General features: G+C 41.0%; 1 protein-coding gene across 3 annotated transcripts in view; it reads right to left on the bottom strand.

Moving 5' to 3' along the window:
• Positions 1 to 248: 248 nt before the first annotated feature.
• The window catches only part of plcb1l (phospholipase C beta 1-like), a 138904-nt gene continuing 112032 nt past the window's right edge, over positions 249 to 27120 (bottom strand). Inside the window, exons 15-34 of one of the 3 annotated variants that reach the window (XM_087851832.1) lie at positions 26276 to 26362; positions 24615 to 24685; positions 24306 to 24402; positions 24132 to 24216; positions 23459 to 23583; positions 23195 to 23349; positions 22923 to 23087; positions 22416 to 22515; positions 21691 to 21795; positions 21486 to 21601; positions 18800 to 18929; positions 18340 to 18393; positions 17791 to 18010; positions 16230 to 16398; positions 13761 to 13837; positions 13584 to 13673; positions 13372 to 13429; positions 13084 to 13170; positions 12156 to 12180; positions 249 to 1447 (exon numbers count right to left, since the gene is read on the bottom strand). In XM_087851832.1, the coding sequence (XP_087707958.1) occupies positions 1215 to 1447; positions 12156 to 12180; positions 13084 to 13170; positions 13372 to 13429; positions 13584 to 13673; positions 13761 to 13837; positions 16230 to 16398; positions 17791 to 18010; positions 18340 to 18393; positions 18800 to 18929; positions 21486 to 21601; positions 21691 to 21795; positions 22416 to 22515; positions 22923 to 23087; positions 23195 to 23349; positions 23459 to 23583; positions 24132 to 24216; positions 24306 to 24402; positions 24615 to 24685; positions 26276 to 26362 (2249 nt within the window). In that variant the 3' untranslated portion in view covers positions 249 to 1214. Of the gene's footprint in view, positions 1448 to 12155; positions 12181 to 13083; positions 13171 to 13371; positions 13430 to 13583; positions 13674 to 13760; positions 13838 to 16229; positions 16399 to 17790; positions 18011 to 18339; positions 18394 to 18799; positions 18930 to 21485; positions 21602 to 21690; positions 21796 to 22415; positions 22516 to 22922; positions 23088 to 23194; positions 23350 to 23458; positions 23584 to 24131; positions 24217 to 24305; positions 24403 to 24614; positions 24686 to 26275; positions 26363 to 27120 lie in introns of those variants that run through there. The other 2 variants (XM_087851833.1, XR_015720681.1) reach the window with 2 other exon arrangements.

Here is a 27120-nt window from a genome sequence, read left to right as displayed (position 1 = left end):
AAATAATAATAAAAATAATGACGATGCCCGAGGGGGGTGTATTTTCTGTGGGCATTCTCTGTGTGTATTGTGCACACAAGGTTTCCCAGTAAGTACAAAGGGAACCAGTTAAGAGGAAGGCCGCTTCAACAAACTACAACAGGATCCTCTTCTGTTTGAATGTCCTGGTTTGTTTTAGTCAAGGGGGCAAAGGTAAAGAATACAATGAGCAATCTGTCAGCAGGAGCCGGCTAGCGTTGCATCAGGGTGTGTCATTACTTACTTTAGTCCTGTTCAGCTTATTCCGCAGTGATGCATAAAGCCACACTGAGCCCACTGTTTTGCAGGTTAAGTTTAAATGTTTCAGAGAAAATAGATTTACATTAATAAACATCTCTGCTACAGAGCTACTTGTTAACATTTACAGTTGTTCAAATACATGCAGACACTGTACAAATAAACGTTCCCTTCTTGTCCTCTTTGAACAGAATCGTCCACAAACTTGTTAAAAAAACCCAAACAAATACGAGGCAGAACAAAGAAAGAATGGCAGATCATTTTTTATATTTCCAAATTTCACAAAAAAACCCCCAAAAGAAATTATTTAAAAAAACAAAACAAAAAGGAAATTAGCAGCAACGCATAGGCTTAGTTCTGTGAGAACGAACTCAAGAACCAGCAAGCCACCAGTGCCTCTGGGTTAAAGTAAGAGAGGGTTTAGTGAGCCTTCAGTGCAAATATGTAAAGGTGAATTTAAATCTTATAGAGACGGAAGCTTTAAAAGGCTGGATATATAATGACTTCTTTACAGTACACTCCATTTAAAATCCACTGTGAAGTGAATACCAACCCTTGGCACGACACGCCTCTCTCAGCACTACTGCAAACATCATGATAATAAAAATAATAAAAAGAAACTACTCTCTCTCTCTGTGCAATAGTTCAAGTAAGTTATTTCCTGCAAATAGTTAGTGTTTCGTAACACCTCCTGTGGCCGTACCGAAAGAGACGACAACGTACAGGTAACATACAAATACACAAAAGGTTATTATTTACATGAAAAACAGGTGTCTGGACAAGACTGCACTCTACGCAGAGAGGACCGCTACTCACCAATTCGGGCTCAGATTTGACCTAATCCTCCCACTGGTTACAATTAGGACCAAAGTGGCAGTCTCATCCTAGAATCTGTGTCCATAACCACGTCCACCAGTCAGTGTCCCAAAGGGCCGAGGTTAAATCTCTAGAGCGGGGTTTCGTAGACCCGTTCCGACGACCCCTCCTCCGTGTCGTCCTCTGACTGCGACGCCTTGTGGTTCAGCTTCTCTGCTGTCGACGAGGAAACGAGGTTTCCATGGATGCCGTCGTCGCTCAGCTTGGCCTTGCTGCTGTCCTGAACAAACTCTTGGATTTCCACAGGTAGCCGGCGAAATTTGTCCTGGTACTCCTGGTCCAGATCGCTCTGTAACTGCAGAGGAAGAAAATCAAGCATCAACCAAGAATCCGTAAATGAAGAAAAAGATATTTAATGACGCTCACAAAGAGTGTTGCAGATTTTGACCAATCAGAAAACAGCTCAGGCGGTGTCAGTGTGGTCAAACAACCAATTCTGGTAAATGGACTGGTTCTTATATGGCCCTTTACACAGCTTGCCAACTTGTTTTTTCCACATGCAGTGCAGAGTAGATAACAATTATCAGCAATGTAGTGTTCAGTTGATTTCCAAGCGGAGACTTGGAAAACTTGGAAAATCAACTGCAAAGATCAACCGCCATCTTGACGTCTTCCAACAACGTTGTCTTCGACGGCTGCTCAAGATCACATATTGGGATCGCGTTACCAATAAAGAAGTATATCGCCGTGCGGGAGTAGAGCCGCTCCATGTCCAAGTCACCAAGCGTCGGTTCAGATTTGCCGGTCACATCCTTCGGCTACCGGACCCGAGACCTGCCCGTGTCGCGGTTCTGTGGAACCCGGAGAATGGAAAGAGACGGCGAGGAAGACCTAAAATAACATGGAGGAGGACTTTCCTTGAAGATTTACGTTCAGTTCGATGGCGTTCTCTTGTCGCCCGATGCGCCGATCGGCGCGGGAGGATCTAAGTCTAAGTAAGTGTTCAGTATCTTTCTAGGGACTGTGACATTTTTGCAGATGAATAGAAACCACCAACCGAGTCCGACCTACGGCTCTTTGAGGTTTGATCAGCAGGTGGATGGGACTCCTTTGCCTGAGATGATACTATATTACTGAAAATAAGAAGAGTAATAGGTCTCTCCTAAAGTTTCTGGAGATGTCAAAAAATGGAAGAAGTCTGTTTCTTTAATTTTTATATATTTTCAGTAGAGATTCATTAACTTTCTCTCTTTCCTGTTTGGTGTACAGTGGAGATTTTTTTTGACCTACTTGTCTGGAAATGCTGCAGATCACGGCGGGTGAACCAAACAGTAATGTTGTGGGACCAAAACAATGAGCTGGATGAGCTGAGGGGAAGTTGCATAACAATTCTCTGCGGGGTTATCAGTATGAGCGACCTCATTAGAGCAGCTTTAAAGTTTTCACCCTTTACAGCAACCTTAACAATCAGCGTCTACGCCGGATTGTAAGTGCTTGGTTACAGTAGGTGCTGCAGTTATTTCCATGCCTCTTATCTAAAGACTATAATAACATGAATCATGCCTATTTCCATAACACAGCCTGAACAAAAAGGCTCGATGCTGAACATCAGATAGGGACCGTGACATTCTGCACTGAATAGGCACCTTGATCTGCTGAGGCAGACCAGGATCCCGACAATATCCATGTACCGTATCCGCCCTGCCCTCGCCGAGAAACAGAAAGGAGAAGCTGTTTTCTCCGAGGCATAGACGCCCCCAATGATTACAGATGACAAGATTGTATTCATGTCATTGCGAGCCAATAATTGCTGTAATGCTGATTTCTGTTTAACTACTCGGCTGGCTCCCACGGGAGAGCAGTAATTAAAAGAAACGCTGCTAAGATGAATGGTGTCAAAGTCTCACAGCTCGGTAGAGTCACGTCAGCACAACGCGAGATCGAAAGTACCTGAGTCCCACCAACACTTAGCAGGGATCAATATTTTGTCTTAGAGATATTGGTCCCTGCTGTTGAGTGAATGAGGGGCCCCACTACAGACTGGCAGCATCCAGCATCTAACTATAAAAAAATACAAATGCACGTCTCACCTGAATGAATGGAAGCAAATATTGCTGCGACAAAACTGAGAGATATATTCATCTTGCAGGAACTTCAGGCAGAATAAACTGCTGAACACAAAGACGTACTCTCCTGTGATAGATTCACCTGCAGTACACCCCTCCACCCCCAATCCCCAGACATACAGTCATTATAGCGGCGACCAGAAAATTCACAGCTGGCAAACTGCACCCCTGAATATCTGAAAAAATATTTGCAAGAATAGCCAAGAATGGGAGAGACGGAGAGAGCGGAGGAGTCCGAATGAAGGTCAAGGACTCCCATGCTTCTCTTGACTTGACAATTTTCTGCCCTCTCCACTTCACGAGATGGCACATCCATTTCATTTGAGAGCCCTTCATAGCTAAATGAGAAAACCTGATTGTTACAAAGTGCTCGCCGTCATAGTACTTTGAAGCATCGCCATTATATAAATTAAACTGACATTATTTTGTTTAGACTCTGGATGGGTATCACACTCAGGGGCACTAATTTTGGGTGCAATCTTAAAATTTTGGAAAGGAAAATGGTAAAAGTTGCAAACAGAGCTGCAGAAGCTTACTGCAGTGCCCCGTGCTGTGTCAATTAAGTTGCAAAAATAGATGTCTGGTATTCAGTAGTAATAGCTCACTTTCTCAGTCTGCTGCCATGTTATCTAAACTTAATTATCTAATTTTAGGGGCGGATTTTCACTTGTCTCCACTGAACTTCACAGACCGATGATGCTTAAAGCATAGAAACCACTTTTTTCTCTCCATTTAGTTGAAATTATCGTTGTTACAGATCTGTAGGTAAAAATCTATCAGCCAGGTAACTCAACTGCATCTGTGCCTCGTTGTTTGAAATTAAGGAAGCTCTTCAGTTGTCTCTTTCTGATGTTTTTGAGCGGCAAAACAGAGCCTGCTCCCCCCCGCACCACCACCACCACCAAGCAGAGCATTTCAAGGTCACCTTCTCTGAGAGATGCCTCCCTGGCTCCTCCATCCCTCTCTCACTCTAATCTTTCTTTCTCTGCCTTTCTCTTCTCTCTCCGTCGGTCTCACAGAGCAGCCATCCAACACATCAAAACCAGATGGCTAAAGATGCACCACGCCCCCCCCCTGCTCTTCACTGCGCATGACCTACTTAGGGGTGGGACAGCCTGCTCGCCCTGTGTGCTCGCATGTGTGTTTGTGCATGTGCAGCCTTTTTTTATACCCTGCCTGCTGAGGCACAAACACCCTCTGATTAAATCTGTCATCTTTTCTCCCATCTGATGACACCCTGGTTCATGAGAACGGGGAGGTGGGAGCAGAGGGCAGAGAAGTCTGAAGGGTGCCAGCCACTTCTGAGAAACATGTGAGCGCATGGCGTGCGCGTGGGTGTGTGCGTGTAATCAGAAGCAAAGGGCCGTCTGTTAGAGTGATGCGGTGACAAGAGATGAGGACAGCCGTTTCCTTTTACCAAAAGGAACAGTCGATGAAGGAATGACAGAAAGATGGATGGATTAGGGAAGAAGGGGGGAGAACTGTGGTATTTTCAGAGTTTCTTGTGATCTGTGGCTTCCAGCTGATATCTTATCAGCCTGGCAGAGGAGAAATTTAGTACACAGAGAGAAGACGTGATTGAAATCTACTCCTCAGGCTTAATGGATTTGGGAGAGGGAAGTTTTGGATAATCAAAATTTGGAATACCTATGGTGACAAGTAAATTCCAGGTCTGGTTAAAAGATATAGTTCTTTTGAAATCATAAGCAATCATGATCAAATGCTCTGTGTGCTCACGCTCGATCACATTTATGTACGTGTGGTCCAGCTTCGGTTTGGACACCCTAACCAGCAGGAGCTAGAGTTCTCCAGCCAGCTTTTAAATCTGTATCTCATCTCTGAAGACCAGTCGTCTGTCAACAAACCACATGCACACATTTCTGCCTTTCTTAAAATACAGCACTCGGTGACCTTCTTCACCAGCTGTCCTCATTTTGAGAAGCTATCGGGGGACTCAGAGAAGGCCTCCGAAGAGCCAAATTAATTCTTTGCTTTGAGCCATGACATAACGCCTGCTGCGGCATTGCAAAAGTCCTCAACTGGCAAAGAGCTGCACTACGCATACATCACACAGCTATGTTAACAGTGTCTCATCTTACTGTCAAAACAAGCAGGTCTTAAGGAATGATGTGCTTCGGTGTGCAGGCTTTGAAAGTAGATTTTAACCAGTTGCTGCTCTAAACCGTTTCAGTGAAGCTGAAAGTGTTCTGTGACACGGAGCAAAACCTGCAAATCTCACACTTACACTCCGTATCGAGGCATGTACCCCGACCCTGTGATTTAGCCCACTAACATCACCACACAGACTCTAATTTGACTAAACCCAAGTTCCTAAACCCACATCTGACAGATAAGAAAAGGTCACGACCCTATCATCTTTGCATGCTGGTGCATACTGCAAGTAAGACGTGTGTGTGTGTGTGTGTGTGTGTGTGTGTGCAAGAAGAAGGGCAGAGAGAAATTTACTTTCTTTCCACTGTATTGGTCATAAGAATGAAAATTAACTGCAGCAGTCCAAATGCAACAGCAAGAACAACACCAGTAATAAAAGAGAGAAACTATTGAGGATAAACTATGTGCTCCTTTTCCATCTATCTCACCTTCTAACCCTCTCTCGGTGCACGTATGTGTGTGAATGCCCTTTCCTGGCTCCTTTCAGATAATTTATCTGCTGCTTTCCTTTCCTTTTTTTGAGAGAGATTCTTTTCTTCAGGTCCAAGAATTTAAAAACACTCCTGCATACCTCCACTATGTACTGTAATGAGTGTTTTCCCTAAAAGGACTGGCTCAAAGGGGAATGTCAGTTGTGAAATGTGCTCAGTGGTACTTTGACATTTTCACCTTTAACGTGGATGCTAACTAAAAGATTGCATGAATAAATGCATGCATGTTTTAACACATCCATGTTACTGTGATATGAAATCTGATTGTAATTTGTAGAATGACACAGTAAAGTAGTATCCACAAAAATATATGATATTTGTTAACAATCATTTTACAATATATTGCATATTTGAAAGGACTATGTGCCTTTAACCTGCATTCCTTCTAATGGCCAGCAGGGGGCAACTCCTCAAGCTGCAAAAACAAATCTACTTAATTTATTACCTCAGTAAACATGTTTCTGATAAATGTTTGGTCAATTATTTTTTTATTTAACCCTCCTTTTTAATTTATCAATTATGGTCCCAAATAAAGTAATATACACAATAAAGCTGGTTATGCTACAGGGGACGGATGTTGTCGGCCATATGCAACTCAGTCAAAGGAGCTTGCAAAGAAAAGCGTCTGGACTTCTTTAAGTTGCTTGAAGACGTTTCACTTCTCATCCGAGAAGCTTCTTCAGTTCTTTCTCGGATGAGAGGTGAAACGTCTTCAAGTAACTTAAAGAAGTCCAGACGCTTTTCTTTGCAAGCTCCTTTGACTACGATGACCTGGATGACTGAGAACCTTCACAGACATATGCAACTCAGCAGAAAATTATTGTTTTTTACCCAGTAATTTCCATGGAGATAATGAAAAAACAGTAACTTTTCTCTCATTTAATTGTTTAAAACTGGATTTCACAATTTAAACAATAACATAGTGGCTACTTCCATCTTTTATGTACAGTCTCTGGGATTTAAACATAACAGCAGTCTAATATTCACCATCAATTTCAGCTCCGTTGTGGTTTCGCCCAATGCCTTGGGGAAAAATCTTGCTTTTTAAAGATAACAGCTGCATGCAGCAACCACAAAAATAGTTGTAGGGAATGGGAGTCAACCAACATGGTTAAATATAGGAAAAATCTAGGGACCAAAAACAAAACACAGAGCTAAAATTTGCAAGAATTTCTTATGGGTTAATCACACTGCTACACAACACTGACTATTGTGGGATTAAACCCAGCTGCTGCTGAAGAATATCATGAATGTTCTCATTCATTTAAGTGAAGAGTATATTTCACCCTGTGTGTGCTGACACTGGCTTTGAGGTGTATAGCACTGTAATGTAAAACGTGGTGTTAAGACAACAGACTGAGTACTTGATTAACAGCCGTGCTTTTATATTGATTATTTTAGTCTATAAATTATACACACTGAAACTTTTGCCAAAATTTCGTCAATTTTTAAACAATCAAAACTTCGCTTATAATATGCCTAAAACACGCCAGCTACTAAAATGGACTTTCATCTAGAACTTTATTTACTGCCTTGTCCTCACAGTGTTTTTGTTGTTCTTTCCTTCCTCTCTAATGCTAATGCTAATGGCTAAAGTTTAAATAAATCAAAGATGTTGATTCCAGAGTCCTCCAAACCGTACTGTTGAGAGGAAAAGTTTCAACGTTCCTCAGACAGAGCACAAGTCGGGAGAGCTTCATTAGCACATGTGGGCATACATAGTGAACACTCGAGCACTGATCTAAAATAGCAGCTGGCATAATAGGGCAGAAGATTAACCAAGCGTGCCACATGTATGCGCACGCACACATATACAATGGATTTTACTTCACTGCCTGTGGGTTGCACTCAGTGTTTCTAAGTGTGTGTGTGTGTGTGTGTGTGTGTCTGTGTGGGAAAAAGTGCATTATCGATGCAACCCCGCCAGAGAGAGATGATGCAGATCAAAGTCTGTGATGAGGGAACATGGTGGCCACCCACCACCCAATGACAGAGAGAGGGACATAGAATGAGACAGAGGGAGAGAGAAGAAGGCCATATACCAGCTTCCTTCCTATTCGACTCCAGCCCTCCCATGATCTCCTCCAACCTGTTTGCTCCCTCCCCTTTCCTCACCCGTCCTCCTCCTCTTGCTGCTTTCTTCTACCTCCAGCAAGCATCCCTGAAATTGCGTCACGAAGACTCGGTTCCAAATTAACAGATTGCAGAGAGTCATGAAGGATAGAAGAGGATATGAGAGGCAGAGAGAGAATGGGGGGGGGGTCCGAGTTTCCATGGCGACCGCACAGGACTCCTGCTTCTTGAACGAATGCGTGTGTGTCTGTGTGTGCCTATGTGCGTGTGCGCATTCAAGGCTTTCACAGAGGGAGACACCATAAGATATTTTTTTCCTCCTTTTTTCGTTTAGGCAACAAAGAAGCATTTCTCCTACGTAAAGATGTAATTCGAACGATACGCAAGCGTACACCAACGCACCATGTTGTGAAACATATTGCCCTCTGACTGTTTCATATTTGTTTCACAGCCAAATAAGGTGCGAAGGGATGACTGGTACATAGTAATTACAACATGCCCTGGTAAGCTTTTAGTCTGCTCCTATCATAAAACAAAAGCTAGAATCCTCACACTACATCCACATAAACAAAAAATCTGAATGAAGTCGCACCCTGAATCAATCTGAATCTTCAGCTCCGACGCAGGTTTCAGACTCAAAGTAGTAAGTTTTAGAAGATCGGGTGTGATCGAGTGGAACAAACATAAACAAGACGAGGTGCCAAGTCTTTCTGCAGACAATGTGACCTTGACCGTGTGGCCTTAAGTACGAAAAAAGCAGCAGGCCAGGATATAGAGTCTTCAAGTGTGCGGAAATGCCTTTTGCCAGCGTGCTGTGCACTGTTGACTCCTGGGGTTATTTTGATTGGATCATTAACAGGACAGTAACACCTAAGTGCACAGGCTGGGAGTGATGACACAACCCGTCACGTCTCTCTTTTTGTCTCTTCCTTCTGGTTCAGTTTAGTACATGACCTTCATACTAGCAGCAGGTAAGAGCAGCAGAAAAAGCAGCAGCACAAGTTGCAAGCTGCTGCTAATGCTAAAGTCAAAGCATAGAGCAACAAATCTCCCCAAAATCAAATCCTAAGCAAGATTTAACAGGACTGCATAAATATTGTAGCTAAATTGTATAGCACATGTATGTGAGCTCACACATGTGCTGCACATGTACAGATGTTACTGTAGCAAGTCGCTCAGCTCAACATGTCCATTAGTAGCTTTTCTAAACCAAGAGGAGAAACTGGGTCAGAACTGTATGAAAGGGGGCACTTTTCCTCTCTCTGATTCATAAATACATACCACAATGGAAACACACTGCAAATGTAGTTCTGCATTAGCCCAGACTTGAATATATCCCCACTGGAGCCCTTAACATCCTATCCTTAAGTCTTTCCATTGTGTTTATGTGTCTGAGTAGCGCACTTTGGAGATATCACGTTGCATAGACTGTAGTGCATTTATTATAAAGGTACTGAAGAATGCAATCCCACACATTTACACACACACACACATAGCGTGTTTGATGCCATGAAGGGCCAATGACCTGCTCAGTGGGAGCAGTTTTGGGTTCAGTGACTTTCTCAAGGGTTCTCAGTTACATATTTTTATGGACTGGAAAGATCTAATCCCATTGGAATGAAACCATGATTCATGTTAATTAACAAAAACACTTAAAGTGCACAGGCATTGTTAGTAATATTCCATTACTAGGAGCATTAAAACACTTTATTGGATTTAACGTTAATACCGGTTAACCACACGATCCCTGAACAGAAGTGTCCCTTTATCACTGGGCGTTATACCAGTGTTATGGAGAGCATCCTGAATTTTTCAACAAACACAGCCTGGAGTTATCTTGAGCGAGCTGTCTCTAGAGTTTTGGCCCCTGACATCGGCAATCCCGCATACAGATCACCATCACTCCATGAGAACAGCTATTGCACAGTTTGGATGATTATTCTGCAGGCAAGATTAACTTTGAGGTGGTGCAGACCTTAACGAAAACTAACGAAATAACGAAAACTAGAAGTGAAAAAACATTTTCGTTAACGGAAATAAAAATAAAAACAAAAAAAGGAAAACTAACTAAAACTGGAATGAGTGTTCACAAAACTAACTAAAATTAACTGAATTTATAGCAAAAATGTGTTTAGTTTTCATTGATGTGTGCGTGTCATACAATAGTCAAGGGTGAAAATGAAGTTTAGTTTCCAGATTTTTTTCTTGCTGTGTCTCATTATGCCAGCAGGTGGCAGCACGTTAGTCGTGTCGTCTGTGTCGCTGCTCCGTCCACGCGCAGAATCATGTCAGGAAAAGTTGGAAGAAAGCGCCAGAGTCCAATTTGGGATTACTTTGAATATGACTGTGTTTTGGATAAAGCAAGTGTCTTGTAGTGGAAACAGACAAATTATGAGGGACATTTCTAAAGGGAAAAAAATCCCACAAACCTTAAAGTGCACTTGAAAAGCTCACACAAGAAGGCTAACCTAGCTTACCTTGAGAAGGTAAGGGAGCACACTCAACCCTCATCCCCAGAAAACAGAAGCTAACCCCAGGCAAGGCAGCGTGATGCATCCCGAGACAACAGGACGGGGATATCTACACAACTGTGTGAGTCAATTACCTTCAAAATGTTTATCAATTCACTTGAACCAAAATTACGAACACCCGGTGCTGCGAGAGTTAATAGTCTCATTGGGACCAAGATATACATTTTATAGTTGCCTGGTATCAATGGTTGTTCATCTGCCTTTATTTATTTATTTATTTAAAGAACCCATAGGTGGGAATGTGAGTTGTCTGTCTCTGCGTGTTAGCCCTGCGACAGACAGGCGACCTGTCCAGGGTGCAGTATGGTAGCTGGAATAGCAACATACCCAAGGATAAGCAGAAGAGAATGACTGATATGATGAAACTGGGGTTTTGTTAAACTTAATTATTGCAAACACAACTAAAACTATAACTGAAACTAATCAAAACTAAACTGAAACTAAGGATTTTCAAAAAAATAAAAACTAAACTAAACTAGCAAACAATTGGTAAAAACTAATTAAAACTGATATAAAATTGAAAATCTGAAGTCAAAACTAAAAAATAAAAACTAATGAAAATTGCAAAACTATTAAAACCCTGGTGCAGACTCAGATTTGGAGAATAGTTTGCAACACTGTTCGGGGGTGGATACGGCTACAGCTTTGTGGGGAAACAATGAGTGAAGAGTAACAGAAAACACAAAAGTGACAAAAAAGAAAACAACCTTCTGAAAACTGTCCCTCTATCTCTGTGCTACTTCAGTGTCGATGAGACCCCGATGACACAGCATGACAAAACTCAAATCAGTGCTGACTGTTCATACTGAACTCAGATTGACAAGAAGCTCCAGAAATGAAAATAAAGACCTCATAAAAAGCAGGGAAGTTCAACAGCCTGAGTTAGTTACGAGGCGACAATCATGTCTCAACCTTGCCGTTCTCTCCTCACGTCTCCCTACTGCAGCTTCATGGAAAGACACAGAAGACCTGCGAGTCTTTGGGCTGGATGTTTGTACAGTGCTGCACCTCCCACACTCAACTCCGAGCGGTTTCAAAGGAACAAGGAGCTGTCACGTTGAGTGTGGGTGGTTATGGAGCTGTCTCCAACTAAAGACTTCTGATTTATGCCTCAAAACAAAACAAAACTACACTGGCTCATGAGCAGACACGGTAAATTCCTGCTGTCGTTTCACTTCATTGGAAAAGATGTATAAGCGTAATAGGAGCAACACACCCATATGACACTTCTCTGTGCGATACTACAGCTGCTGTAATACAACTTAGATGCATTAGATAATCAAGAAAATCTAAATCATAACAAGAGCTCACTCAATAAGAAGATGACTCTAATAAATGCCCATGTTTGTGTTTAGTACTAGCCAAACAACAAATAGCGTGTAATTGTAATTACATTTGTGTGCAGACGATGTTGCCTAGACTCATTTTGAGCAGATAAATGCAGTGTGATCTCACTACACGCAGCCCAATCTGCTTCTCCTCACATTGTTCTCTTGCCTGCAGTCAATGACACGTTTGCTTGAATTTACTAATGCAGCATTCTTCATCACAGCAATGCACAATTACTTTTGGCTGGGCAGCAGCCCAGGTGTATGCACAAGCTTGCATATTAATACTGCCACACTTACGCTGTGTTAGTGCTCAACACTGGGATGCAACAAAGTTCTTACCATGCTCCGCAGCTGCACAGTAATCCTACAATCACAATGACAATTATATGGTTGGAAACTCTGCAACCCAAACAGATAGAGCATTGCAAGAAAATGCTGGAGTATCCACTTCACTACTGACAAGAGTGGCATGATGGCATCACAGCCTACCTGCAGGAAGCACACTAATAACGGTTGAGGAATTGTGCACCCATGGCAAGGCAATTAAATATTTTCCAACAACTTTCTCATTGTGATTCACAGAACCATCCATCAACCAGCAGTAGTGATATTTAAACTCTGGGTTGCATATTAGCATAAAGACTCAAGGGATCATATAATACATTTTGAAAACAGAGACAAATACAATCTTCACACACCACAACGTTCATCATATATTACAGCACACCCGTTCAGTGCAGCACTAAAGCCTGGTGCAGGTCGCCATCTAGTGGTTGAGCATACTAGGCCAAAAGGAGACAGACTACATACATGTTTTTTGTGCAACTTTTACAAAACCTGCACCAAGAAACAAATAACTGAGCCTTCATCTATGTCAAATATGCATGTATTATTACATTTACTCTTTATAGCACCCCTAGGCCTTCATGTTTTTGAAAAGCACTATTCTACTAATTACAAATTATTTTATCTGCACAGGTAAAGACTGCAAGGTGTGCTGTGAACCTTGCAACCAACGCACAGGATGACCAGATCCCAACAACCTTAATGTGGGACAAAGGGGGCACATCAGCAGTGCTGAGATGTTGTTACATCATTTCAGCTGCTCTTCCGTCTGGTAATAGTTTTTAGGTTTTAGTTTGCATATATACATAGATATGTAGAAGACGCCAAGACATAGATTGAGAAGCCTTCTTTTAAGCAATATCTGACTTTTATTTTTTGCATTTTAGATTTTATTTACTTGGCATATTGGTCAAGATAATACCTTTGGCCTCTCATCCAAGATTTGCTGGCGGATGTCCTTGTGTTTCTCCAGTAGCCTCTCCTGTCTTTTACTCTGGGCGTCTTCCAACTAGAAACACAAACACACACACACACACACACACACACACACACACACACACACACAGTATAAGGTAATTATATCATAAAGTGAATTTGTCATAAAGTAGATGCAAATTTCAGGCAAATCTTCTCAAATTTGCAAAAAGAGCAGCATGTTTCAGTGCTCTAAGTGCTCTGTAACGCCACAGCTCTATCGCTGCTTGCTTACCCGTTTGATATACTGCACCACCTCATTGACAAACGATCTGTTGATCTCTAGCTTCTCTCTGTGGGGAGGATTTATCATCAGTCAAACCAAGCAAGTAGTCAGAGTTGAACTAAATATTTACATATGGTGACACCTAGTGGTCAAACAATTGAAACACCCGAGCCCAAATAGAAACAGCTTATTAATCGTAATATTTCCAAATACACACTTACTCTTCTGTCATATTCTTGTCTTTGGATTTGGCCTCATTGATTTTCTCTTGCCTTTTCTTGTCCATCTTCTTTTTAAGATCCTTCTTTTCTCTGTAGATGTTAGGACAATTAAAAAAACCAATGTTGTGATTTCTGTTTGTTTCAGTGAATAAGAGTGCGTGCTGTATCCATCCTTACTTCTCACAGATGTCTCTGAGCTTTTTCAGCTGAGCGCTCTGGCATTCCTCTGCTATACTGGTCAGCTTCTCAACCAACTGGGACGAGAACGAACAGAGAATACAAATCAGAAAAATGTGACAGAAAACATCAGCTTTTTAATTAATCGTTTATTTCATAAATAATATATCACTGAAGCGACTGTTGCTGTAGTTCTGATCATAATTAAACAACATTTAGATGTTGTAAACAACAATCTCCATTAAGCTTTTTTTTGTTTGTTTTAAATCCACGCTTGGACAAACTTTTCTGACACCTGCGCTCTGCTCACTGCGCAGGGGTATTGGAGCAGAATACATTCATTTTTTCATGCCACACAAGAGAGCTTGAGCACGGGCAGCAAAACAAAGACTGGAATATTCTACAGGGGGATGACCCAGCAGCGTTCATGCTGTGGTTAGTCTGCACTTGCTTTTCTGAGCTTTAGGACAGCTGGAGATTGTCAGCACATTATCCAAAACAAATCAGTGCAAGCTCCTATTTGTGTGTGGGATCTGTTTATCCCAGTTTTACATACAGAACATGCTTGTTTATATTACAGAGGTTTATGTGAGAACACAACAGCTGGCAATTATTTATCTGGGGAAAGTGCATAGGAGCACATGTCCATACGGGCACACAAGCTTAGTATGGAGACAAGTTTCAGAACTGGTGTGGTGCCTATAAATAGGCAGCTAACAGGCAGAGCACTTGCAGTCCAAATCTCTCTTTTGGCATTATAAAAACTACAAAATATGCAGCTTCAATTTTCTGACTAAAAAACATGGAGAGGATTGTTTTTGTGGCTGATCCCTTTGCATTTGTATTTGTTGGACTTCCCATTAAGAGCGTTGTTTTCATTTATTTGCATTGCCAGGATGAGACGTTATCAGAACGTATGTCCCAAAGCTGTGAGTGGCGTGCCAAAAAGACTTTACTTTTACATCAGAATTCTTCTTCACTAATATGAATTAACGTCTTGTTTTTGCAGAAAAACAGAGCTACACTGTTTAGTTGGTAGGTTACTCAGCCTGTTATGCACTGATCTTGATAGATCACATTATTAAAGCTCACATGCAAAGCTCTCACCTGTGCATTCTGGATACTGCAGCATCAACCTAATTTGTATCACTTAGTACTTTAGCTCAAGCGGTCCCCAATCCCCGGGCCTCGGACCGGTACCGGTCCGTGAGTCGTTTGGTACCGGGCCGCGAGAGTTGAGGCTCAGGTGTGAAATGTATAGTTTTCAGGGTTTTCAGCATTATTATTTATCGTTTTTATCGTTAACTCGGTTTTCCTGGGTCTTTTCACGTGTGTTATGAATAAATCTTCTTTTTTTCGGTACCGGTACTAGTTTTATTTTGTTGTATTTATCCGCAACACCTTAAAGGCCGGTCCGTGAAAATATTGTCGGGCATAAACCGGTCCGTGGCGCAAAAAATGTTGGAGACCGCTGATCTAGGTCCTCAATCTTCCATTCATCTATGTGCAGTGTGTATCTACTGATAATTATAAGATAATTTTGACTGGTATACGTGCGGAATTAACTGAACTAAAGCTTTGGATGTGCATTCAAATGGCATTTTAAAAGCAGTCCCAGAAAATAATAAAAGGGGGAATGATCAGGGATATCTTATAGAGAATAAAGTGGTGCGTGGTGTCCCTGTAAGAGCATGTGCCAAAAGAGTTTTAAAAGCCTGTACATTTGCACATCTGCAATTAGTGTTATTTATTCAACTCACAGTTCAAATATGTGAACGTGTATGACCTTCTCCTGCCCTCTCTTCACACATATTTTACTATATCTGGTCCATTCAAAGGATCCCTTAACGTTGATCAATGGCTCCTGAATTATTTCCTTTTCCTTCTGAGCTGAATTAGCAACTCAAAGGGAAAGAAACCAAAGCTATGAGCCAGGAAAACTTCCTAAACAGTCATTTCCCTTGTAATTTTTCCATTCACATGTCCCTCTGGCAGTGCCAGTGATTCCATCTCAAAGTGTTACACACTGTGTCACCAGAGTATTAAATGATTACGGCTATCAGCCTGTGTGATTTACAGCCAAATGACTGCAACACGCAGCGACATCCGCTCTGGGATCAAATGAAAATTACACAGAACATAATTTTTGTTTTCATCTAAGTTTTATTCAGATCAAGTTGGCCTGAATAATGATGAGAAGTCATAAAGGGGATTATTGTCTTTATTTACAGACTTGGTTTATTCATCGAGTCCACACGTGTAGATTGAGAAGCTGTGCCATTCGAACAGACTGGAGAAGCAAGAAAGTTAGTAGTGATGTCCACATGTCCACCTTACATCACAGTATTGTTGCATGCTGCATATGCTTGACTCTTTCAAGTTTTCTGTGTGAAAAGTGAAGTTAAAGCACGCAGCATCAGACAGGTCTAGACGAGGGTCTTCTTCACATCTGCACATAATTAATTGTACCTGCTTGATGTGTTCTCGTTTCTGGTATTTCTCGCTGTAGTATTGCTCCTGGCGAAGTGTGAGGAGCTGCTGTTGCTGCTGTTCCTTCAGTTCGGCCAGTCTCTGGCTGCACTCCTGTTCCAGGTCACACAGCTCTTGGTCCAGTGTGGACAGAGATTGTTCAGACCGACTGGACACATGCGTCCAAACACACAAACAAAACATGCACAAATTAAGATAGATACTTCAATCGCAGCAGAGTATCTTATGCAGTAACTGTTAGAATCAGAGCATTACTAATCTATAATGCTCACTTCTGACTCCTAAATTTATTTACATGACCTACTAGATTACCTTTGCATGATGTGGAAAATAATAAAAAATGATTATTTCTCCCGTACTAGGCCTTGATGCAGCAGCTCAGTTCATCACCTGTCCGAAATGAGCTATTTTAGTTCTTTTCCTCCTATTCCCGCCAACCAACTTTGGTGTGGCCGTGTTTTGCAAACAGAGGGTTTAACAGCAGGTAGGCTTCTGCACTCACAAAGACTCGTCTCACATTTGGCAAAAGAAAATGTGAACGAAAATCAGGAGAGGAATAATGGGTTCACTTTAAATTTCTGACCACATGTCTGCTGCACATTAAAATATTCTTTTCATGCAGAGAACTTTCTCAGGAAGTGATGGTAAAAACTTTGATGTTAGGTGTTTGAAGTTATTTATAACACAAAGAAAGACCGGGCAGGTGGAGTCTGTGATATATACACTTGTTCTGGACACGAACATGCAAGAAACTTGGAGGAAGTCTTATGCAACATTAAAATTCTATGAACAGCTCAGCAACTTAATACTAATGCTTTTAACTAGTACTGTATGCACTCCACTGTGGTGTGGCATATTGAGTTTGCATGTACTTTTTTACATAGTTTAACAGAATCATTATCACCTCATTAAATATGTAAAAAGCTTCTGTGGTAGTAAGATGTATGCACAACAGCATGTGTGGTTATTTTGTAAGTTTCAGTCGATTTCTGCGGTTTAGGACTTACATGAAAATTTTCAATACAATTCACAAAATAGCACTATTAAAATTAAAAAGTGGAATATAGTCAGAAATCTGCACTTTTGACACAAGTTGAATCGGAGGCTCATCAGGGCTGTGCCACTGACTCCACACTTCTCTCTAGTGTTGTGCTTAACAAATTTGCCTGACAAGCAAAAGATCCTCAGTTTGATCCCAGGAGAGAAACAAATCCCTTTAGAGATGTGTCGGGAAGAAAATGAAAATCTTCCAAATCAAACATGCGGAGCAGCCTGCTCTGGGAGCAAAGTAGCTTTTATGTTGGGAAAAATAAGCTTGTTACTAATTGTATTTTTGGTTGAAACACAACACTGAGTCTACATGGGAGTAGCTAGCTGAGATAGAAAAAAGTGCAAGTGACTTTATTCTTCTTAACTGCATGGATGTGTTTTTAGTGGATTTCTTTTAAAGACACAGAGCAGGAGGGGACGACTTCAAAAAAAAAAAAAGAAGGCAAATAAAAGCAAAACTGTTTGAACACTAGAAAAGGAGGCCACCTACCTTTTCTTACCATCTCTTTTATGGCTCTTTTGCAGGGCAGAGCGCCGACGCTGATGCTGGCTCTGCAGCTCCGACACACGAGCCTGGTGCTCCTTGATCAGCTCGCTGGTCTTGCGGTGGTGTTTCCGAACCAGCTCCTTCATCTCCTTGTACTGCTTTCTCTGCTCCCGAACGAAGCCCTTCTGTTGCTTCAGCTCCTCCACTGTCTGAGCCTCCAGTTCTAAATACAAGAGAAAGGTCAAGGGAAAAGATTTCTAATGAAAACATTACAAACTACTGCACAACAAACTTTTATATGTTTACTATACTGTTTCCCATCGCCAAGGAAGGCCATAATATTAAAGTGCTGTTACTCTGCAAAAGCAACCTTGAATAATTAATCCTTGAACAAAGAAATATGACCTTAATATGGGCAACACAGGGATTTATTACCTTGCAAATCAAGTCAAAAGGTCTAATAAATACTTAATTTTGATAAGAAGTGATTTCAAATAAAGATGGGAACAGAGATCAGTAAAATCACTACAGATCTAGCAATCAGAAGCTCACCCGTAAGAACACTCTGGATGATGTCTTCAGTCTTCACTGATGGTTTCAATGAGCCTGTTCAGAATTCACAGGATCAGTGAAAGTGGAAGTAAAGTCAGTAAACTGGGTATAAACAGCGATTTCTATATTAATCTAATGCATTGTTATATATATTAAATCAAGTCAGACAGTAAGAAGATTATATCAAAGATTTACTTATTCAAATAATTAGTTAGAAAGGAAAATATGCTCGGTATAAATTAAAGATTAAAAAATATAAATAAAAAGTATAAATTAAAGGTATAAACTAAATGTACATTAATCAAATACATTTAGTTTGACCAGATTCCATTAAATTTAAGATTGTTCGTATATACCACAATGATATGAAAAATGTCAGCCTTTCAGGCATGAATATCTTTTTGACTGTGGACGTGTAGCGATGATGATGATAATGAAGGCGGGTACGCTGTTTTAGTACCTGCAGGCTGAGGCTGGTGGCTGACCAGTGACTGAGGTTTGGGGGGAGTGGGTGTGTGGCTCAGTCCGTTCTCAGCGGGCGTTATCCTCTGATCCTTTGATTCTGAGGGGACATCACTTAATGTCTCCACCTGTGCATCATATGAAACATTCAGGATGAAGCAAATGCAAAGTAAAACTACTGCAGAACGACTTAAATCCCAAATATCATTTAAATCAGGCATGTTTCCAAACTTCTTCATATGAAGTACAATATAAAAAAGAAGAAAACAAAAAAGATAAACCAGTGTGCCGGATGCTTGAGTCTAACAGTAGGAGTAATTCCTTCCTTTGCACCCGTTTTCAGAACTCACTTGTTGGACCTGTTGTGTCGTGCAGCTTAGTTTGTAGACATAGCTTTGGTAGCCCACTCTCAGCATGGTTTCCTGAGGAGCAGCAGATCTTAATTTCCCGTCGGCCTGCCTGAATGTCGGCCTATACGCTCTTATCTCTGAAAGGTTAATGCAATTTTAAATGATCTAGCTTTTTTGTCATGCTAACCGAATGTTTCCCTTTTTGTCTCCCCTCTGCTCTCTACACTTATCTCCCCACGCTGTGCTCCGAGCTCCACGCTCTGCCTCTTTCGGTGTCTGTTTCCATGGTCACAGCATGATACAGCTCTCTGTTGGCCATTCTCGTGGGTAATCGTATCAGCTGGCAGAACAGATCAAAGAAGCCCTTCAGGAACAACCCTGCTCTCCGGTTCACTTTTCCTAATAACCCCAGATAACTCTGTCCTGCCTTGTCTGTCATCCTAAATTTATCCTCACTCCAGTCTCAGAAATCATCTCTCCTCAGTAATTAAGTCTGTGTCTGTTACCTGATACTGGCACCTACATTACTCGTGCTCGTCTCCACTGAGTAAATTCAAACAGTTCCCTACTTGCAAATTAACAACTTCAGTAAAACCCTGTTTCCTCCCTTTGCTGCACTGTTGATGACCCTGTTAGCGTGAGTTGTATGTGATCTAATATTTTCTTGGTTGTCACTTTGAAACAAAGCAAAAAAAAAAAAAATCACATTTTCTGAAGCAGCAGAATTCTGAGCTTCTTGCCATTTAAGTTGTTTTCAAACTGGAGCCTGTACTAAAATTTAAGCTCACTGCCGACTCTAGTTTAACTGTGTGATTGCCTATACTGTGTGCATATACTGTGCATCGTAGCAGTTATTGACTGGGGCAGGGTTAAAGTGAGAAATACCATCTTTGTAAACAAAGTTTAGTTGCAATTTTGCAAAAAAAAGGAAACAAAAACATGTTAAACCTGCAATGTTTTAAACAGTAGTCTTGGTCTTTGGTGATTCTTTTGTATGAAACCATTGTCAGGGCTGTGTAAGTCTGCACTTCAATCACATCTCATGACACAGTCAAGGAAGGAAAGTACACTAAAATTTAAATTTTGGTTAAGTGTTCCTGGTTAGGAGCGAAAGATAAAACTTTACAGCATACAAAGTACAATCTTAATAGACTGATAATGCGATAAAATAATAACATTAACACAGCTAAGGTGAGTGTAGATAGGCTTTATAGTAGGAGACTTACAATTAAGACACTAGTTAGAGGTCAGGTACACTGCAAAGCGATCACAGCTCCCTGGTACTACAGGCCCTTCGCCCCTCAGTCTACTCAGCATAGCCTCATGACACAGTCTCACACATCAGCACTTTCCATTCATGTGTAATTGTGGGTTTGTGGGTGACTTCATAACTTAACATAGACTGATGGTGTAAAGAGGCAAAATGACAAAAACTGTGTCTCTGTCCAACTACCTAAGGACCTGACGGTAAACTCCACTGACTTCTGAGCATCTTTTTAAACAACCTCTGTATTTATGTAAGCTTAAAAGCTTCTCCCACCACTATTTATCTATCACAGGTTTTATCTGTATTTCAATTTTGAAATGATTTTCATCAGCACTGTAGGAAGCATTCCAGTGCTTTACTGTTGCTCTTTTACTTGAGTCACAATACATCACAAAATCATTCAAAACACTGTAAACAACAGTTAAACACACAGACCTGCATTTAAGATATTATTTAGGTAAAACTATATAGATGCTGTTAGGATTTCATGTACTTTAAGGCTGGCCTTTTTCTTAAAAACATCAGGCATAAAATAAAGCGTCCCCTGAGAATCAGTGGTAATATACGCAGGGGTGATTTGTGATATCTAGCAGATCGATGCCATACTAGACTTGATGCTGCTGCAATGACGCTACAGCTGTGGTTGGAAATACAGTCTCTCATGGGTGACCAAGAAACAAAAACTGTTCCAAACAAAGTCTGCTGACAGTATCTGTGTGAACTTGTGGTGCTGTGCTTAATAATCCATCATTTTATTCACTAGTGCTATTAGATGGCTGTGGGTTTCAAAGCACTTGCGATGGTATTAAAAAGCCTTTTACGCTTTTCTCTTTCTAAATAGTTTCTCCTGTCTTTATCTTCTCACCTTCCCCATGATATATTTTGACTTCTTAACCAGATTGTTCCTCATAACGAGGAGAGTGCCCATCTGGATGAGGGGCCGCTCATCTCATCAGCTACTGATTATTGGCCTCAAAGCTTTTTACGCATGAACACAAAGAGTACAGAGGAGAGACAGATCTTGGATGACCTGTGATGCAGAGAGAACTACAAACACACACACACACCTCTTTGTCACCCTCCTCCTCCCCTCCCTCTTCCAAGGTGAGAGCAGCCAGCTGATTGGCTCTTTGCTCCATCAGGTTGACATAGCGGATTGGATTGGACAAGGCTTCAATGACGTCTGAGGACAGGGAAGAAAAGAGTGATGATGAAAAAAAAAACGCATTTCTTTTTCTTTTTTTCTTCTTTTCTTGCGATCACCTGACTTACCTGCAAATGTATCTGGGACATAGTCCTTTACTTCAACATACACAAACAGAGCAGGTAACGTCAGGGACTGGTTCTTCTCATTCCTCAGACTGATGTAGTGATAGCCTGCAAGGTTTGAGTTAGATTTTAACTCTATCATTCCCGAAACAACAGTTTTACATCAAAGCAAAGAACAGCTGGACCGATACTGGATTTTTAAGACTGATACAGGTACCTGGTAATGAAACAATATTTTTTCATTTCTTTCACAGACATGAAATATGCACAGATTTCCCTAAAACTGTTACATGTAATTATTTATAAGTCCCTACTGAGACAATAATGGCAATGCAGTTTAAATAAATCTTGTTCTGTTGTCACAACAAGTCGTGCATTACTTGCTCCAAACAAAGTGCCAACGTGGAAGTTGTAGAGTGGCCTTTGGTCGAGCAACTATGCAATATCAACAGTCATAACATGGTTGGTTCTTTTTAAATTTGCATTTATCAGCTGTTCTAAAATCAGATACTGATATATCAGTCAACAGCTGATACTGGCATACCAAGAAATCGGGGCAGAAATATTGATTAGGCTCTAGAGCAAAGCAAAGCTTATGCAAATGTTTCATAATTTATCACACTGTATTATAAATATATAAAGTCTAATATAAGTTACTTTTATTTCGATATTGACCAAACGCCAACCTATGTGTGAAATTATGCTGAACAAGTGCAAAGTTTTGTCACCTGGACGGATGGCTGACACAGGAATGATGCGATGTCCGATAAACTTCCCTCCTTCCTCAAACACTGCTATCCTCAGTGATGCTAGCGTGGGCAGGACAACCTAAGAATAATATTATGAATGGGAATAAAACACACAAATTGTTTTTACTGTTATATTATTAACTGGAAGCAGATGGTCAAGATTAATGCAGCCAACCTTTTTTTTAAACAGTGGCTTTGCTGCTTAAATCCATAGGTATAAACTGAATATGAATGCGTTAGCGCTTTAATTATCTAAAGATGTCAAAATGGAAATTAAATGACACCCCAGGTTTTTTCAAGCTTTCTGACATATAGCCATTACAGCTACCTATCAATAGCCACAGTAGTCAAATCCCTTGAGTGAATTAGTAGATAAGTTCAAAGGAATGAACAAGGATTGATGGACTGTACACCAAGAACACTGCATATACAGTCTATGATTGGAATTAATGTTACCACTGCGTGTGTACAAGGCCATAGTTTCACCTTCTTAAAAACAATGGCTTCCTCTTCCCAGACAGGGTTGATGGCATTGCCCTGAGAGGTCTTGGTCTTGAATGCTTTTCTCTTTGTGTCCACTGGTAAACCAAACATGTCGATCTCCACGTATGTGCCCACTTTCTTATCTGACAGGAACTGGCCTGAGATGATCTGGAAGGAAAAATTTAATTATACAGAGAGAAAGCCACACACACGTACACACACACACACACACACACACACACATGTACACACACAAAACATAAACATAAACACACCTTCACAGACAGTGTGTTGGCTACTATCCCATCCACTGTGCTCTCGGTAAATGGGTCAAAGTGCTTATCCGGCCGTCTCATAAACTCTGGTTTCAGTCTGTAGCCACATTTCCCATTGTATTCGTACAAGCCCAGGTTGAGCTGCATTGATAAATCTGTGGGGTGAGGATAGGAACATATTTAAACCTGGATAATGACATAAAAGTGAGGGTGTTTTAGTTTATTCTACAGTGTGAAGGAATGTGTTTTGGGCTTCCCTCTCACCAATAGTCTGGAAATTGAGAGCCACCAGCTGACAGCCTGCGTTCCAGAACAGCTGAGGGTTGTAGTTGGATGAATCCACTCGAGTGCCTTTAGGGTAGATCCTGCTCAGCTGCAGCTTGTTGTATCTGAACAGAGCTTGTTAAGGGCAAGACTGCATAACCTGCATCTGAAAATACTTTCTAAGTGATGCTACTAAACATCTGCTGGGATTACAACTCCAAAATCACTCACAAACAACATAATCCACAGAAGCAAGTTAAGGAAAAAGCTAAAAGGAACTGAAATGAGGAAATGAGGCTGAAATAACAGGCTATTCTTCAGTTCATCTATGCTTGAAACACCTATACTCATCTACTCTGAGCTTTTCACCCATCAGCTCCAAAAAAATGAGCCCAGAAACTCTCAGAAGTTCATTTATTCTCGTGTAACTGTGGGCAGTGATTATTTATTCAATCACTACCCACAGCTCATGACGTTCTCGACACCACAACAGATATAAATATCCCTCTCCTCTATCGCTGCACTTGTGAGCAAGACCTCGAGATACTTGGAGTCCCCCACTTGAGGCAACAACTCTCTCCTCACCCAGCTGAGGAGTGGTATCAGACACAGCACAAATTCTTATCTTAGCAAGAACAGAAAGAGAGATGCTTCGGTATAACCGTAGGGATACTCCACAAACTCTACAGGAGATTTGGTCAGCTGCTCTAAAGCTTTGGTCTCGACAAAGGATGACATCTGGTAGCTTCGATTGATCTCTGTGGGTTGAGAGTGGTATAAAATTGTCAGCTTATCTAACAGTGATCTGTTTGTTGCTGCACATTCAGTATTCGTTGTTGTTACTGACTTTTGGAAGCCTCAAAGCTGTTAAATTTGACAGGTTGGATGTAGATGACCAAGTTGGACATTTCCTCTGTAGCGAATGCCTCACTGCCTGCTGTGCCCTACACATGGAAGCACACATATTAATACAAAGCAGCAGAAACGTTACCAAAAAAGTCTGTTAGAATCCTTCTGCAAAGGTTTTATTGATTTTGGAGACATTTTGGAGACATGATCATACACTAGAGGACAACCTCAGCACATATAGGCTAAACAGTCTGTTTCCATTATAACCAGGATTTAAACCGATGGCTGTCACCTGCAAGATACCCACCTCATCCATTGATCCCTTTTTACAGTCATCATCATCATCATCTTCGTCCTCGCTTTCGGCCTCCACTTCACCTAGAACCAAGGTTATTATCGTTAACGAAAGCTAACGAAATAACAAAAACTAGAAGTGAAAAAACATTTTCGTTAACAGAAATAAAAATAAAAACAAAAAAAGGAAAACTAACTAAAACTGGAATGAGTGTTCACAAAACTAACTAAAATTAACTGAATTTATAGCAAAAATGTGTTTAGTTTTCATTGATGTGTGCGTGTCATACAATAGTCAAGGGTGAAAATGAAGTTTAGTTTACAGATTTTTTTCTTGCTGTGTCTCATTATGCCAGCAGGTGGCAGCACGTTAGTCGTGTCGTCTGTGTTGCTGCTCCGTCCACGCGCAGAATCATGTCAGGAAAAGTCGGGAGCCAGAGTCCAATTTGGGATTACTTTGAATATGACTGTGTTTTGGATAAAGCAAGTGTCTTGTAGTGGAAACAGACAAATTATGAGGGACATTTCTAAAGGGAAATAAATCCCACAAACCTTAAAGTGCACTTGAAAAGCTCACACAAGAAGGCTAACCTAGCTTACCTTGAGAAGGTAAGGGAGCACACTCAACCCTCATCCCCAGAAAACAGAAGCTAACCCCAGGCAAGGCAGCGTGATGCATCCCGAGACAACAGGACGGGGATATCTACACAACTGTGTGAGTCAATTGCCTTCAAAAAGTTTATCAATTCACTTGAACCAAAATTACGAACACCCGGTGCTGCGAGAGTTAATAGTCTCATTGGGGCCAAGATATACATTTTATAGTTGCCTGGTATCAATGGTTGTTCATCTGCCTTTATTTATTTATTTAAAGAACCCATAGGTGGGAATGTGAGTTGTCTGTCTCTGCGTGTTAGCCCTGCGACAGACAGGCGACCTGTGCAGGGTGCAGTATGGTAGCTGGAATAGCAACATACCCAAGGATAAGCAGAATGACTGATATGATGAAACTGGGATTTTGTTACACTTAATTATTGCAAACACAACTAAAACTATAACTGAAACTAATCAAAACTAAACTGAAACTAAGGATTTTCAAAAAAAATAAAAACTAAACTAAACTAGCAAACAAAAACTAATTAAAACTGATATAAAATTGAAAATCTGAAGTCAAAACTAAATAAAAATAAAAACTAATGAAAATTGCAAAACTATTAAAACCCTGCCTAGAACGCATGGCACAGACAGGATAGCAGAGAAATGCACGAAACAAAGCTGAAACGAGTGTAAATTGAGTTTTTATTTCTGCCAAATCAATGCAAACGTTGCACAAACACGAACGGAGCCGTCTGTCTTTAAATGGTCTTCATTTACAGCCCACGACTGCCTCCATTACATTTAAAACAGCGACACAAGTAAGGTTCATGCTGGCAGGTCCTAATTTATTGGCGCTCGTAGACAGAGGAAATGAATTTCAATATTGTTTTGGTTGAGCTGACCCAGCCTCTGCACCCACATAATGAGAGATCTGCTTAAGATTTCCCGCTGAATCGGAGGTCGCACTGACAGAGGAAATTGATTTTAACGGTGTAATTGTCTGACCTATAGCTTCTGTGCCGGCCTAATGAGGGCTCTACTAAAGATTTAAGTCTCCATCTGAGGTCATGGACTCACCGATAGACTTTCTGCCCTGTGGTCTCAGTGTAAGCTCAGTACCATCAGAGGGCTGTGTGGAATCTGCCACTTCCTCTTTGGTGGAACCTGCGATTTAAAAACAAAGCACTCACTGAAGATCATCCTCACATTTTTCAGTTCAATGTTTACTGTTTAGTTTACTCAGTAAATCATCTCAAAAACAAAGGTTAATTTACAACGTGTATACCAGTTAAAAAGGACTCCTGACTGTTAACTTGTACTGCTTACTTTCCAACACCAGGGGGCAGTGTGTTTTAGCCTAAGAAGAACTTAAAGCTCAACAACCAGGGCAGACTAAAGGTGACATGTTGCTTGGTCCACTGGGATATGTAGATGGATGTTAAATAAACAAAATAATAAATGTTTGGCCACTTCCCGCTGCCACCAGACCTCCAGTTTGCTTCATATTGATTTTCCCAGACTCTGGACCCTGGTGTTTTTAAGATGATGGTGGTGAGAACAGTCTAACATGTCAGTCCATGTTAGACTTAAATGATTCAAATAATTTCCATACTTATCAGGATAGAAGTGATTGATTACAGGATCATGGATATCCAGCAAAATGTGTCCTAGACTCCCACTGTGGGGGCCATGGGTTCGTGTTTCTCCATTCATTTCTCACTCCTTTGTAACAACCAAATGATACACATAACATAACTACAGCCAATCACACAGCAGCAACTTGATACATTTAGGCATATAGATATGGCCAAGACGACATGCTGAAGTTCAAAATGAGCATCAAAAAAATGATTTAAATGACTCTGAACTTGGGTCGGACAGGCTAGTCTGAGTATTTCAAAAAATGCTGATTTACTGGGATT

The sequence above is a fragment of the Neolamprologus brichardi genome, chromosome 15, assembly GCF_056152115.1.
Source record: "Neolamprologus brichardi isolate AB-2024 chromosome 15, ASM5615211v1, whole genome shotgun sequence".
NCBI lineage: Eukaryota > Metazoa > Chordata > Actinopteri > Cichliformes > Cichlidae > Neolamprologus > Neolamprologus brichardi.
Note: the sequence above shows the minus strand (reverse complement) of the source record. Positions and strands in the feature narration are given on the sequence as shown.